At 41.7% G+C, this 14873-nt stretch overlaps 1 protein-coding gene across 2 annotated transcripts in view; it reads left to right on the forward strand.

Annotated features, from left to right (window-relative positions):
* DOCK1 (dedicator of cytokinesis 1) overlaps positions 1-14873 on the forward strand; it is a 255021-nt gene that overhangs the window by 60401 nt on the left and 179747 nt on the right. For both annotated transcript variants that reach the window (XM_088169442.1, XM_088169443.1), the window contains exons 24-26: positions 6295-6365; positions 8202-8308; positions 13447-13574. In XM_088169442.1, the coding sequence (XP_088025568.1) occupies positions 6295-6365; positions 8202-8308; positions 13447-13574 (306 nt within the window). The remainder of the gene's footprint in view (positions 1-6294; positions 6366-8201; positions 8309-13446; positions 13575-14873) is intronic.

Here is a 14873-nt window from a genome sequence, read left to right on the forward strand (position 1 = left end):
GGGAAGGTTAACTGGTGAAAATTACAACGTTGGAAACAACACAAGTCTTTTTTTATTAGTTAAATAACATTTTTTAGGGATTTTTGTTTTGTTTTGGTGCTGTCTGCAGTGGAGACAGACATTTCAGGGCTGCCTTTTCCAGTTTTTTGAGGTGTAGGGGTGTCCAAGGTGGAGAGGGAAATCCAAGCAGTGATTTGAGGTGACACGTTGTGGTTGTTCTGTCAGTAACCAAAATTCCCCTCTCGTGCTGAGTGGCAGTGGGCAGCAACAATAACTTGGGAAAGGAAAGTTCCAGTTTGTTTTCCAAGCATCACTTTGAGGGTTAAAGCTGATGAAATGAGGTGAGCATGCATTTTTAATGGATGCAAGTGTAGTGAGCTTTCCTGGGTTTATTCCTGTTTTCTGCTAATTGGTGCATGAGAATTATTTCCTTAACCTTCTCCTGCTGGAGCCTCAGAGTGATGCTTCAAGTGTGGATAAAAATGAATAAAAATATTCCTTAGTCAGGGATTCCTGCATCCCTTGGGAGGCAGAGGGAGCTGGACCAGCAGGGTCTCTCTGATATTTGCTGTTCTGATTTTGTTTTTTGTTTGTTTGGGAACTCTGAATAATCTGAATTAAGGAGGTGTGAGCACTTTTTGTGTGTATCAGATCATCCAGTGTGGGGCCACAGAGAGCTGGGGTGGAAGATGAGAATTTTTTCATGTGAATTCTTCTGTGCCTGTGGGTCCTTAATTCTGGTCACACTTCTAACACATTTCTCAGTGTCCACTCTGTACTTTAATAATTCAGCATTTATTGCTAAAGCCACAGAAAAGTATTTAAATGAGGGGAAGAAAATATAAGGTGTCTGAGAAGAAAACACAAGACTCTTTAATCTGCAGGGCTTTTCCAAGAGGTGGAATTCTTAATAAACATAGTTTCAGATTAGTTGAGTAACAAAATACAATTGTGGACTGAGGTTTCTGTGTCTTTTCGAATTCATGTGGGAAATATCTCCAGAAAATATTTATTTGTAGTCAAGCTTTGGGCTGCTTTACACTGAGTTTGGGTTGTTTTACACTGAATTAACTGCTTTACTTTGTGGGCTGAATAACTGCTCTAGGCTGGGGCAAATCTAAAACAGAGTTGAAATGTTCCTGGATCCTGTTTGATCCAGCTTTAATTTGGTTGGGATGAGTTTAATGGAATGGCACCCAAGATAATGCTGGGGTGGAAGGAGAGGTGCTTTGTTGAATGGCACAAAAGATGAAAATTAACATTAAAATAACGTTCTCAAATGGAGCCAGGTAAAACAAATTTATTGCTTTGTCAAAGAAGAGAGTTCAGAAGAATATCCTGTATTTGGCACAGAGTTTTTGTGCTTAATTTGGAGGCCAGACGTGCTGATGGAAATGAAGGCTTTGGAAAATGACAGTTTTAAATTAAGGATTTTTTTTTGCTTTTATGGACTACAAAGAACTGAACTTAAACCCCAGAAAAAAGCTGTGGTGTTCTGCTCAGAATACATTTTGTTTAATATTTTGCAAATGTCATTTGGTCAATCTAATGACAATCTTAAGTTAGTGGGGTTTTTTTTTTTTAAACAGCTACTGCAAAGAAGCTTTTGTGACACTTTTTTTGTCATTCATTTATAAACCAAAGAATGGGATAATTTTCCATTGTTGCAGGATTCTTTTTTTGTCCTGCTTTCTTTTCACTCACCAGTGGCCTACTGTAATTATCACAGAGGTGAATTCACTTTTGTATTAATAGAGATCTCAATATTATCAGCTGTGTAACAAACAATAGTAAATGAGTAAAACTCATTTTTGTTATCCAAAACTGTATCAGAAATACTTTAAGGTACTTAGCAAGGTTGCCCTGGCTTATTTTAAAGCCTTTTCTTTGTGTCATCAAATAAAAGCACATTTACTTGTCTTCTCATCCTTTTGTGAAGAAAATGAAAAACTCCAGAAATTTCCTTGCAAAGCAGCTCCTCCTGGTAGTTTTAGCATTTGGGCCACTTTCTGTGCCAGTAAATAAATGAAACTTACTCTTATTTAAATATTCAAGTGTCAAAGTGACATTGTTCGAGGTTTTCCTCACCCAGCAAAAAAACTGCAGAAAAAATTCTTTTCAGAGAATGAAGGTAAGTAATTCAGATCAACTTCTGGCCATAGAAATTCCCTGAACTTCTGGATCTGGGCTATGTGCTAATTTTCCTCTTGTAGATCCCATTCTTTAGCCATTTTTGTCTCATTAAACCTGTCTGGAAATGAACTATCAGTGGGAAAAGGACAATGCAGGGGACTCTTCATTGATGTGCAGAGGGGCCACTGTTGGGAATAACAATTCCACTGCTCCTGATCTTATTGATCATGGCCTTTTTGAAGGACTTTTTTTTTTTTTTTTTTTTTCCTCTCGAATGATCTTTTGATACCAACACTGAGTTTGTTCCTTCCACACAAATGTGATTTCCCTGCCAGCTCTGGACACGTTTAGGAGAACACAATTAGCTGTTAAATCAGTTGATGTTCAGAGGATATTCAGTGCTGGGAATAACAATTCCATTACACCTGATCTTACTTATTCTGCTTTTTTTTACCACATCTGAAGGGTTTTTTTTCACTCAAATAATCTTTTGATACCAGCACTGCATTTGCTCCTTCCACACAAATGTCATTTGGCTGCCAGATGAGGAGAAGTTCAGGAGAACACAATTAGCTCTCAAGTCATTAGAAGCCCATCAATGAATTTATCTGAGAGGTTGCAGAGGGTCCTGCTCCAGACAGAGCTGCTTGGGATGATTTAGGGAATAAGTTGCAATTAGTCTGTGGAAGGATAAATCCTGGGAATTGCTGTCCCCTGCATTGGCTGTGCAGAGAGCTGTGGCCATCAATTATTGCTTAATTTATTCCATTTAAGGCAAAGCTTTGACTTCAGTGGCCCTGATGATTTTCACTTAGTGAGTTGTGGTTCTTGGCCCAGTTAATTGCCTTTTTTAGTTTTTAAAGGTATCCTTGAGGCACTGGGCAGCTCCATGGCTTCTCTTGGCAGCTTCTGCTCACAGGGAGTGTCAGCTCATGGTCCTTCCTATACTTTCTGTGGAATAATTCCTTTTTTTACACACAGGGTGTTCATGAAGGGGAAATTTAATGTGTATTTCTGTGGTTGGGATGTAGAGGATGAGGCACAACATGCAGAGTGCTCTGAGTTGGCTGCAGGCTGCCATGGCCTTGCTGATGTCATGCTGAGCCATGTGAATCACAGCCTGGGCAAAAAAAAAAAAAAAAAAAAAATCCCAATAATACCCCACAGCCAACAGAACAGTGAGTGCACGAGGAAATTCAACTCGGGGAGAATATATCCATTATTCATGCCCCACACAGGCTCATTGCTGCTTTCACTCCTTTTCATCCTTCCCCTTTGCTGCTTTATTTGTGTGCTTTGTAGTACTGGAAATGACTGATTTGGTAACTTGATAAGGGTGGCAATAATTTGTCACTCGTTTTGCACAAAGAGAGAAGTCCCCTTTGGGCAGTCAGATTTTTATTGCAGCCCAGCTTGAAGCAGTGTGTAATTATTGAGTGCGTGTGTGAGACTGATCTTGCCAGCTTTGGGTGTGCTCCTCGTGTGATCACAGGGAAATTCCTGCAAAATCCTGTTTGATTGGACATTAAGGTGCCTCACTACTGAGGTTTTTTTATTGCTGGTTGGAATTTTCGAGTGGTTAATTCCTGTGTAACCATGGAATTAAGATTTTGGGCTTAGTTTGCTGCGTTGCTTCTTGTGGAAATGAGGAATGGGAACCTTTGTCCAATGCTGATCAAGAGTGAAAAGGAATTAAATTAATTTCTTTAAATGGGAGAAAAAAAAACCCAAAAACAGATACTTATTTGATTTCTCCTGATGTTATATGGCAAAACAAGAGCAGAGTAGGTGTTGGGTTTTTTTTTTCTTCTTTATTTTTTTTTTTTCTGTCTGCTGAATTTCATATTTCTCATTTATGCATTGCAGTGTCCTGGGAATAACCAGCATTGCAATGGAGCTACTGCTCACAGAAAATCTCCTTCACTGCAGCTTGAGCAGAGTAAGATCTACAGCAAGAGCTGCTCTTTTACATGATTTAATACCAATAAAAAATTATTTTAGTAGCCCTTTGGCTAAGACAGAGATTTAATCCTGGGGCTGCACAGCTTCATGGTCTGATCATCTTGTCACATAATCGAGCCAGCTGAGGTGGGAAATTGGGAAAATATACTTCCACAATCTTCTTTAAATCTCCAGAATTAAACTTTAATTGGTTTGTCCATAAAGCAGACCCTCAGTTGCTGCTAATTGTTGCAGCTAGGAGCTGTAAATGGCTGTTGTAAATAGTTTTACCCCACAGTAGTTCATGGGAGCCATTCAAGTGTTAATTTTTACGCTCGGTGTGAAATTTTAATTCAAGATATAAAATGCAAGCTCTCTTTTAAGATGTGTTACTAAACATTTATGGCTCCGTGCCTGTGAATGATCAGCAAATCAACCCCCACTGCTGCCTGTGCTTCCTGACTGGTCATGAGAGCCCTCACCCATCCCTGCTCCATGTGCACAATTCCAGAGCCCAGCTCTGCAGTCCTGGCAGCTGATGTGGGGATGTTTGATGTTCCAGCCTGACAGATTCTGTGCATTCTCACTGACAATTGGGAGCTCCAAAATCTGCATCCAGCCCAGGGACAGGCTGGGGGTTCCCTTTGGAGAGGAGTCTTGGCCTTGGTGGCTTCTTGATGTTGTCCTTGGGTGTCACCAAACCATGGGATTGCTGCTTCCAGGAGCTCTGGGCTTGGGTGTGCAGTGCCAGGAAAGGGGAGTTCTTGGCAAAGGAAGGATTTGTGAGTTTGTGTTTGCTCCTCGAGACTGTTCCCCTGGGGCTCTAATTCCTGTGGACATGGCTGTGTCCAGCCTGGGATTGTGGACACACACATTTATAGAGCTGGGGAATCACAGCTTGGGAATTCTCTCCAGGCCTGGATTTCTCCTGACTCTCAGCTCCATTCCCAGGCTGACAAGCTGACTGCAGCTTCAGTTAGGGAGGAGTCTCCCAGGGTGACAACACGGTGACAAACAGAGTGGAATTCATCACCAACATTAACCCCTGGTGTCTTTCCCGTGGGACACATCCTGAGGTGCTGTCCCAAGGATGTTTTTCCCAATTGTCCCATGAGCTCATGTCCTGTCCTGGCTGCACTGACACACTTTAAATCCGGGCTGGCTGTACAATAAATTGGCTTTTTTCCCCAAAAAAATCCGTGTGTGCTGCTGTCCTTTCTCTCTCTTTGCAGTAACCACACCTGGGGGGTATAAATTACAATAATTTCTCACAGCACAGAGTGACAGAGGGGATTGGAAAGATCTTAAATCCCACCCAGTGCCACCCCTGCCATGGCAGGGACACCTCCCAATGTCCCAATGTCCAACCTGGCCTTGGGCACTGCCAGGGATCCAGGGGCAGCCACAGCAAATCTGGGAATTCCATCCCCACCCTGCCAGGGAACAATTCCTGCCCAATATCCCATCCAACCCTGCCTTGTTTCAGGCAAAAATATTCCTGTTATCAAACAATTTAATTGAATCAATAAAACACAAGGTGAGGCAGACAAATCTGGCTGTTCTAGTTTATATTTCAATTACTCTTGTTTTTTGTTGTTTTTTTTTTCCCTAGTCTGATGCTCAGTGCATGCAATACCTACAACTTGTTCCTAAGAAAAAAAAGATAAAATGAGTAAAAATTCCTACAAACAGTTAAAATATTAAACATCTGCCTGTATCTTCTGAGCTCTTTCATGTGCTGTGCAGTGGCAGCTGTGAGTTCAAGGGGAATTAGGAAGAGCCAGGGTTTCATGAGTGGCTACCAAGAATTTACTGCAGGGAAAAAAATGCTAATTAGGTTTTTTTTTGTTTAATTTTTAAGTAGTGGAATGAAAATTAAACCCAAACAACTCCAGCATTGCTGAGGAGGAGAATGACAAAGTGCTCAACAGAAGATGGGGATAAAGGGATTAGAGGAACCAAAAGGTTTCTATAAAATGTTGGAAGGAGTTTATAAATCTCTAATTCTGGTCTGAGTTTCCCCAGTTTATGAACGTTTCATGCCTCTGTTGTATTTTAAATCAGTTTAAAAGTTTCATTTTTGCTGAATTTCAGCTCAAATGTCACAGAAAATGGTGAAACCAAAGCCAAAGGGTGATTCTCTTCTTGCAGTCTTTGCATCACCTTTAAGCACATTAATTTTGTTAACTTGAGATTTTTTTGTGGTTTTTTTTTTTTTAGGGGGCAGCACTTAAATACTTGCCAGCAATTGTCAATGATGTGAAATTGGTGTTTGACCCAAAGGAGCTCAGGTGAGTAGAGTAAATTAAGTGTGGAGTGTTAATTTTATGTAAATATTTATAAAGATAAAATATGCACACAAATATATAAAACGTGTATATATATAAATATAAAACCATATGCTATATGTTTGTTTTTATCTGTTACTCTCTTTATATATGCAAAAATACATAAAAATATAGAAATATATACTGAGACAGTGAAATGTGGATCACCTGAAGAGTTTTATCCCTTTAATTTTATTCAATTTTTTCATCCCTTGCAGATATTTTTACACAAAGGGCCTGTTTTTTAAAAATGTGTAATAAATACCTGACAATCTTTGCAGTACAAACAATTAGCAAGAATTATTAATCAGGCAACTGCCATCAAAACTCTGAAGCTGGACCATAATGTTTCAGTCTTTGAAGTATAAATTTCATGTAAATAATAAAATAATAAATAATTCAGTGAACCCTATTGCTGGATCGATGTCTCAGTAGCTCATAAACATTGTACTGTTGCTAGTAAATAAAAAAGGATAAGTAGATGATGTTTAAGGAAAAAAACCAATGGAAAAACCAAATAAAAACTGATATTTCAGGAGAACTTTTAACTTAGAGAGAAAAACATCGTTTTATTTTTCATGGTGCTGTTACAAAATGAACAAAATCAGATTTTAAATCTGATTTTACTGCACAGACCCTTCTAAATTTTGTCTGGTTTTATTTCTATGGTCTTGATGTTGTCAGAAGGAGGAAAAGAGATCAAGTAGGGGGTAAAAGAAATTAAATATAATCTTTGTCTAATGTTCCAGTGGTCTGAGAAACCTGGCATTTACCTTCTTACCTGGACTGCTAATTGTTTTACATCCACACTTCCCTGGGCTTAGCCAGTCCAGATTTGTAGATAAATAATAATTTTGGTATGTGACAGCAAAATTCCTGGGAAAAGAGAAAGGAAAATGCAGGACTTGGCCTGTTTTACCCCAAATATTACATTTTTTTTTCTGTGATATTACCAATATAAATTGCAGTTCAATACTGGGAATATTTAAATTGAGGTTGATTTATAATTAGATGTGAAGGCTCAACAGGAAGAGCAAAGAACCCAAGGTTTTAGGAAGGGATGCAAAAATATTGAAAAGTCTTGTCAATATTAGGTGGGAGCTCAACTGATGAGTGTGATGGTACCTTATCCTAAAATATCCATTTTTGGGGTTTTTTAATTATGTTGTTTTTTTTTTTTGTCAGTAGCTTACAGTGTTAATTATCACCTTATTTTTGGCATCCATAATCACAAGTGGATTGACGTGAAGCAAGGATAAAGTTTTTTAATTATCAAATTTTTTTGTTGGTAGCTTTTAGTGTTTTCACCTTATTTTTGCCATCCATGATCACAAGTGGATTGACGTGAAGCAAGGATAAAGTTTTTTAATTATCAAATTTTTTTGTTGGTAGCTTACAGTGTTATCTCCTTATTTTTGGCATCCATAATCACAAACATGCTGATTGAGGTGAAGCAAGGAAAATTTGAGTCCTAAAACCTTAAATGAAACACAAAGAGTCTAAAACTGAGATAAAAGGGAGAGGACAAAAGAAATGACATTAAAAGCTGAAAGAATTTGTTGAAAACTATTCATTATTCTCTGATTTATTTATTTTTTTTTTTGCCTCTTAAAAAAATTGAGTTTGCTGATTCAAATATATGAAGCCGAGTGTGTTTGATTGCCTTGGAGTGACTTAATGATGCTTGGAAAGAACCAGAACACCAGTTCTTTATTCCTGGCTGTTTTCCCATGACTGAGGGGGACACTTTTGATAGGTTTTTATTTTATTTTTTTTTTTTTTTTTTGTGTGTGTGTGCAGCAAACTCTTCACTGAGTTCATCCTGAACGTGCCCGTGAGCCGCTTGACCATCCAGAAGCTTTATTGCCTCATTGAGATTGTGCACAGTGACCTCTTCACCCAGCACGGTGAGCAGCCACAATTCCAGCCCTGATTGCCTGGCCCAGCCCCTGCCTCCATCCCTGCACAGCCTGGGACACCTTCAGGCCCTTCCATGGGAAAGGACAAGATGGAAAATCCCAGCCCAAGACTGGAAAAACCCATCCCGTGCTGCCCGTGGGCACCTTCCACTGTGCCAGGCTGCTGCAGTCCTCATCCAGCCTTGGGCATGGGGAAATTGGGAAAATCCTAATGGGCACTGCTGGTTGGCAAAGTGGTAAAAAAGTGACATCCAACCTGGCCTTGGGCATGGGGAAATTAGGAAAATCCTAATGGGCACTGCTGGTTGGCAAAGTGGTAAAAAAGTGAAAGTGTGAAATTGCAGCAAACCTTGGGGTTTGTGATTTTAGAAAGGGCACGAAGCAGCCACGTTATTGGCCTCTGCTGCTGGGGTTTATCAGAAATCATGAATTCAGCTTTTGTGCTCAGTGAACTCGTGGGGGGAATGCAGGTTTTTTGATGTCCTCTCTGCCTTGAAGCTGTTCCCTGGCTGCAGGCAAGCAGCACAGAAACCTTTCAGAGGGTGCTGCTCATCCATGCTTTATTTTCTGCTTTCCCATTAATGGGCCAGTGAAAGATAAGTTCAGGCACTTGTCCTGCAGATTCTCTGCTTTGAGGTGAAGCACTTGATTCTTTTTCAGGCTGGCTGCAGGTTAAACTGGCCCAAACCAAGTGTTTGTGTGCTGTCAGGGGAGGCAATGAGGGAGCAAATAGGCACTGGTTCAGTGGGAGAGGAGATCTGGGAGGATTCTGCTCTCAGATCACAAAAGCTGAGGCTGCTGAGTGCTGATAAAATAAATATTGCTGGTTCTAGTTTAAAAAATCTTGGTAGATTGGCATTGTGGTGGTTTTGTACCATGCTTACAATCTCAGAAAATCAGTTTGCCATCAGTGTCACTGTGTATAGAAATCTGGTAGAAACAGCAAATCCAGGTTTTGTCTTCACTTCTGTAATTATTTGAAATATTCAGCCCTTAAGTGCTGGATTTTCAAGAAGTAAAAGGAGGAATACAGGTGGAGTTGCTGGTGTTGGGGCCTGGGTAAAATGGTGTCCCCAAGAATAATTCAGTGTGTTTTGGATAGAGCTGTGTGTCAGTGTTACTCACTTGCTTCACTCATTCTCAGCTCAATGTGTATGTGATAATTTTCCTTTTTCCTGGCTGCTCTCAGGTTGCCAGGACTTTGGGGCAGAAGTCAGTAATACCAGGGATCATCCTTTACTCTCCTGAGGAGAAGAAATGGATCTAAAACAAGAAATTGAGTGTATAACACACCTGAGAAAGGCTGGAGGGGCACGTGGTGCATTTACCAAATTAATCTTTGCCCTCCCTTGTTGAAGCAATTCCATTTTCAGAGGCAGGGGTAGGAACTGTGTGTGGCTGGTTTGTTTTTTAAACCAGACTCCCAAACTCAGCCCTTCAGAGTGCAGGGATTGGTGTAATCCAACATTATTGAGCTGCTGAGACATTGAAGTGGCTCAGTTTTAATGGGAGGGTGATTAATCAGGGCCAGGCCAGGTTTGCAGCTTTAATGGCTGGGATCTTACAGGAGGCTCCAAGCTGGGTTTTCCTGTCACTGCCTGTCAGGAATGTCTTAAATCCAGGAGCCTTTGGTCAGGCTGGGATGGGCATTCCAGGCACCACTCTGGGGTTCCCATGGATGTTCAGGGGTTTTTATTCAATAAACAAAATCTGCTCTTAAAAGCTTCTCTCGCCTTGGTGCCACAGAACCCCAGACTGGTTTGGGTTGGGAGGGACCTTAAATCCCCCCCAGGTCCACCCCTGCCATGGCAGGGACACCTCCCACTGTCCCAGCAATGTCCAGCCTGGCCTTGGGCACTGCCAGGGATCCAGGGGCAGCCACAGCAAATCTGGGAATTCCATCCCAGCCCCTCCCCACCCTGCCAGGGAACAATTCCTGCCCAAAATCCCAGCCAACCCTGGAAGCCATTCCCTGTGTCCTGTCCCTCCATGCCTTGTCCCCAGTCCCTCTCCAGCTCTCCTGGAGCCCCTTTAGGCTCTGCAAGGAGCTCTGAGCTCTCCCTGGAGCCTTCTTCTCTCCAGGTTGAACAATTCCAGCTCTCCCAGCTTTTCCTCCTAGGAAAGGGGCTCCATCCCCCTGATCTTCTCACCATAATTCTACATCATGATCATTTTCTGAAATTTGTGTCTGAAGCCTCAGTTGTACTGGGAGCATTTCATAAACATTCAAATTCTCTTGAAAATATATCAAGCCCCTATCCACAGCCTTTTTAAAATTTAGATTTTCCTGTCCCTTGCTCTGTGGGTTGGAGTTTGTTGCTAAAATGTTGTTGCCTGCCCTTCCTGCCTCTCAGTGATTCAGGAATTTTAAACTGATAGGGAATACTTTCATCTAAGCTCTCAACTAATCCTGGATCCTGTCACACAAATGAGATTTTCTTTTCTAAAAGCAATATGCACTACAGGATTGTGGACTTAGGGAGGGCTGGCAAATGCACAGAAAATTTCATCAGCCTGTTTGTGGTGGAGCAAAAAAGGCTCTAATTCTGTGCTTTGAGAGGTCAAGGAAGATTTATTTGTGTCTCCAGAGGAATTAAAATTCAAAACACATGAATTTGTGAAGCTTGAAGGATTTGGGGGTGAGAGGGGTGGGTGTGTGAAGCAGTTTGCTGAAGCATTTTGCTTTAGTGATGTTGTTGAGTGATGGATGATTCAGAGGGAAATCTGGAGAGTTTGGGACCTTGGATCAGAATGGAGTCTGGTGATGGGGTTTGTGTATCTTAAAAAGAGGTGTGAAATTTAGTTTTAAAATTTTATTCATATTTATAAACATCAATATGAATATGTAGTAATTATATAAATAAATGTTTCCATCTAGAAGTAAATGCATATATAAAAAACATTTATCCCTACCACCATATAATAACATTATGTATATATAATCTAATATATAATTTTCAGTCCACTACTTAAAAATTCAACAGAAAGGCATAAATACAATTTTTCCCTGAGTGTGGAGCAGTTTAATAATAATTTAATGGACATTTTCAGTGGTCATGGTTGGGAGTTAAATCAAGTGTGCTATCCTTGCAAACGTCAAGGTTTTGGTTTGTGTAAACAGTGATTTGTCTGATTTGTTTTGTCCTATGGAGTTGTTTGGATTTGCTGTTGCTTTCTTTTCCAAATGACTTCCAGCTGATTGCCAAGTGAGCTGTGGAGTTTGAAAGAGAAAATCCAGGGATTTTTCCATGAGGAATTTGAGTCTATTGAATATTAGTAGATAACACTCAGCATTTATAAGAGTTCTTACTGTTCAGTTATGGCTCAACTCACAAGCTGTGAAGTGGAAACAAAGTTACTGAGCACAGGTTAATTTTTTTTTTTTTTTGGCCACATGAACGAAATGAACCATAAAATAAATGCATTTATCAGTATCCCAAGAAGCAAAATGTTTTTATTGACAGAAATTTATGGTGTGTATTCACCTTCAGCAGAGCTCCTGTGTCTGTTCATTGAAGGCTTTCCTTGGCTGCTGCTAATTGATAATTCCTGCTGAGCAGCCTTTTAGTACAGATGAATTTTGATTCTTGAATTTGACTTTGCTCTAGAGCAGGTGTGGAATTGCCCTTCTCTGTGATCGTTGTGCAGAGATCCTGAGCTGGCTTGGGAGCAGGAAGGGATGTCCTGGGCCATGGAGGGTCCCCTTGGAGGTGTTTGTGGCAGGCAGGGTGATGTGATGAGGGGTCCCCTTTCCTCCCCTGTGCTCTCAGGTGATCAATGCAGAGTTGATCAGTGTTTGTCAAAATAATTGATAAAAGATGCACTGAGAAATCTCCGTGTAGGGGATGTCACCACAGCCCTGGGCTGGGTGAGGCATCACAGTCATGGCATGGTTTGGGTTGGAAGGGATCCTAAATCCCATCCCATTCCACCCCTTCCATTGTCCCACTGTCCCAGGCTGCTCCAAGCCTCAGTGTCCAACCTGGACATTGCCAGGGATCCAGGGGCAGCCACAGCTGCTCTGGGAATTCCATCCCAGCTCCTCCCCACCCTCCCAGCCAGGAATTCCTGCCCAATATCCCACCCATCCCTGCCCCTGTGTCCTTCCCTCAATGTTCCATTCCCTGTGTCCTTCCCTCAATGTTCTCTCCTGTCAGGCGGTTTTGCAGAGCCAGAAGATCCCCCTGAGCCTCCTTTTCTCCTGACTGAGCCCCCCCAGCACCCTCGGCTGCTCCTCATCACCCTTGGGATGATTTTGTGGAATTCCCAGCCCGTTTTGTTTCCCCCCGTGTTCATCTCCAGCCCCAGGTGGAGGAGCCCTGTGAGCTGCACCCGGGGGACCAGGGTGTTCTGTGCTGCTCGTGTGACTCCAGAGCGAGCACTGTGACAAATGCATTCATGTTCCCTTGCTCTGAAATCAGCCTTGCCTGCCTCCCCATTGATCAGAGGTGACTCAGACATTAAAGTGATCTGTGCCCCGTCCCTGCCATGGGGCTTGGCAGGGCTGGAGAAATCCTCAGCCCTCTAATTAGGGGCCTTTTAAGTTATTCAAGACTGTTTCACCTTGCAGGCTTTGTAAAGGTGTGTTCTGTGCTTTCCTGGAGTGCTCAGCAGCTGGGCTTTGGGCTTCTCCCCCTCCCCTGCATTTGGGGACAATTCACTTTACACGGCCCCCCTGCCTTTTGGGGTTTTGCTTTGTCTGCTGTTTCCTTTCCATGTTAGTCCAAAATTCAGGGAGCAGCATACCCTGAAGTTTCTCAAATGCAGAGGCACAAGGCTGTGATCACAGAGCAAATCTGCACAACTGAGCTGTTCACTGGGCTGGCACTTATGTGAATAATTAGTAATTAATTTTGACTTGGTGATTCCCTCCATGTAAGAGCAGTCTGAGTACTTAAGCAAGGAAGAGGGATTATTTTGTTTTTTAATAGAAGCAAATGGTCAAAGGTTGGAGCAGTTCAGAGGCAGAAATTTTTGAAGTGAGGTTTCGGTTGAAAAGCTAGAAGTTAATTTGTTTTTCCTGATTTTTTTTTTTTTTTTTTGTGTGTGTGTCTTATGTAAGCACTGAAGCACATCAGCCTGCAGGCCCTGAAAGCTGTGTTTGTAACCTCATGTTTTGTGTGCAGACTGCAGGGAAATCTTGCTGCCAACAATGACAGACCAGCTCAAGTATCACTTGGAGAGACAAGAAGATTTGGAGGCTTGCTGCCAGTTGCTGAGTAACATCCTGGAAGTGCTCTACAAGAAAGACGTGGTGAGTGCAGGGTGGCTCTGTGATGAGTAACACTTCACAGAAATTGTTTTAGCAATGTGAATTAAGCAGGTAACTCCTGAAGCTTTAGATTTTTTAAATTTTTCTTTTTTAGAACATCCTAACCAGCCTTTTCTAACTCTGTTTTCCAGTGCTGAGGATGTGGTGTGTGACATCTCACATCACAGCCAGCACAGCACTTGTTGTTTCTGAGGCACATCCAGTACAGCTTTTCTGGTTAGGTAGTGAATAAATAAATATCCTTAGGAGTTAAACCTTCATCATTTACTGTGCCTGGCCTCTTCCAGGTGGAAAATGTTTTGGTGATTTTTCTTTTCTCCCATGGGCATTTTGGGAAATGTGCATTAGAGTTGTATTGTTGCTGACGTGGTTCCCAGACATGCAGCATGTGTAATATCTTTTTTTTTTTTTTTTTTTTTCATACTAGTCCCTTTTTTTTTGTTTTCTCTTGACCTCAACAAACATACAAATACTGGTGCTTTGCCAGAGAGCTGCAGTGATTTGATGCTCTGCTAAAATTTGGGCTGCTGCTGCTGCCTGAACCTTCAGTGCTGTGTAGAATCATACAGTAATTCAGCTGGAAAGGACCTCAGGGGTCAGCTACTCACAGCCTCTCTGGCATCTCATTTAATTGTGGGTTTTTTGGGGGGGTTTGCTCTGATTTTGTTTGTTTTTGGAAGTAGCTCTGTGTGGCTGCTTTAGAGAGGCTGTTGTTTTACAGCAGGAATTTGGTTCTGGCAGCTTGGCTGCTCCTGCCACTCTTTGTTGGCTGCTTTTCTCTCCGTGGTAGGAACTCACCTGCAGCTCCACCCTCTCCCAGGCTGATCCTGGCAGCAGGACCAGGTCTTGGGGGAGTTTGTGCTGGTGATGGATTGTCCTTCAAATATGCAAATCTATCCATAAAGTAAAAGATAGGAGCAAAGCTCATCTGTTTCTTTCTCCTTGTTGTGCTTTTGGTTTCATTTTTTGCCCATCATTCTTTGTGAGGTTTTTGGACTGGTCCTTAAAAGCTGTTTGGAATAAATATTTCATTTTAACTCTTTCAAAAGTAGTGGTAGATTGCTCCTAATACTGACTGAAATTGGAAGTTTCTTAATTAGAGTTTTGCTTTGCTTTTCTCTTCCCTTTAGTTGAGCTGTTGCAGGTCAGCCCCCTCCCCATCTGGTAATGCCTGTGAGGGTTTGATGTTGGAAAAATGACTTGGGGGAAGAAAATTAATGGGTAACTAAATGTCATAGGCTGCATTTCCAGGGTCTTGGCTTTTTGTTGACATTGTAACAG

Source organism: Sturnus vulgaris, chromosome 8 (genome assembly GCF_052056855.1).
Source record: "Sturnus vulgaris isolate bStuVul1 chromosome 8, bStuVul1.hap1, whole genome shotgun sequence".
Taxonomy (NCBI): domain Eukaryota; kingdom Metazoa; phylum Chordata; class Aves; order Passeriformes; family Sturnidae; genus Sturnus; species Sturnus vulgaris.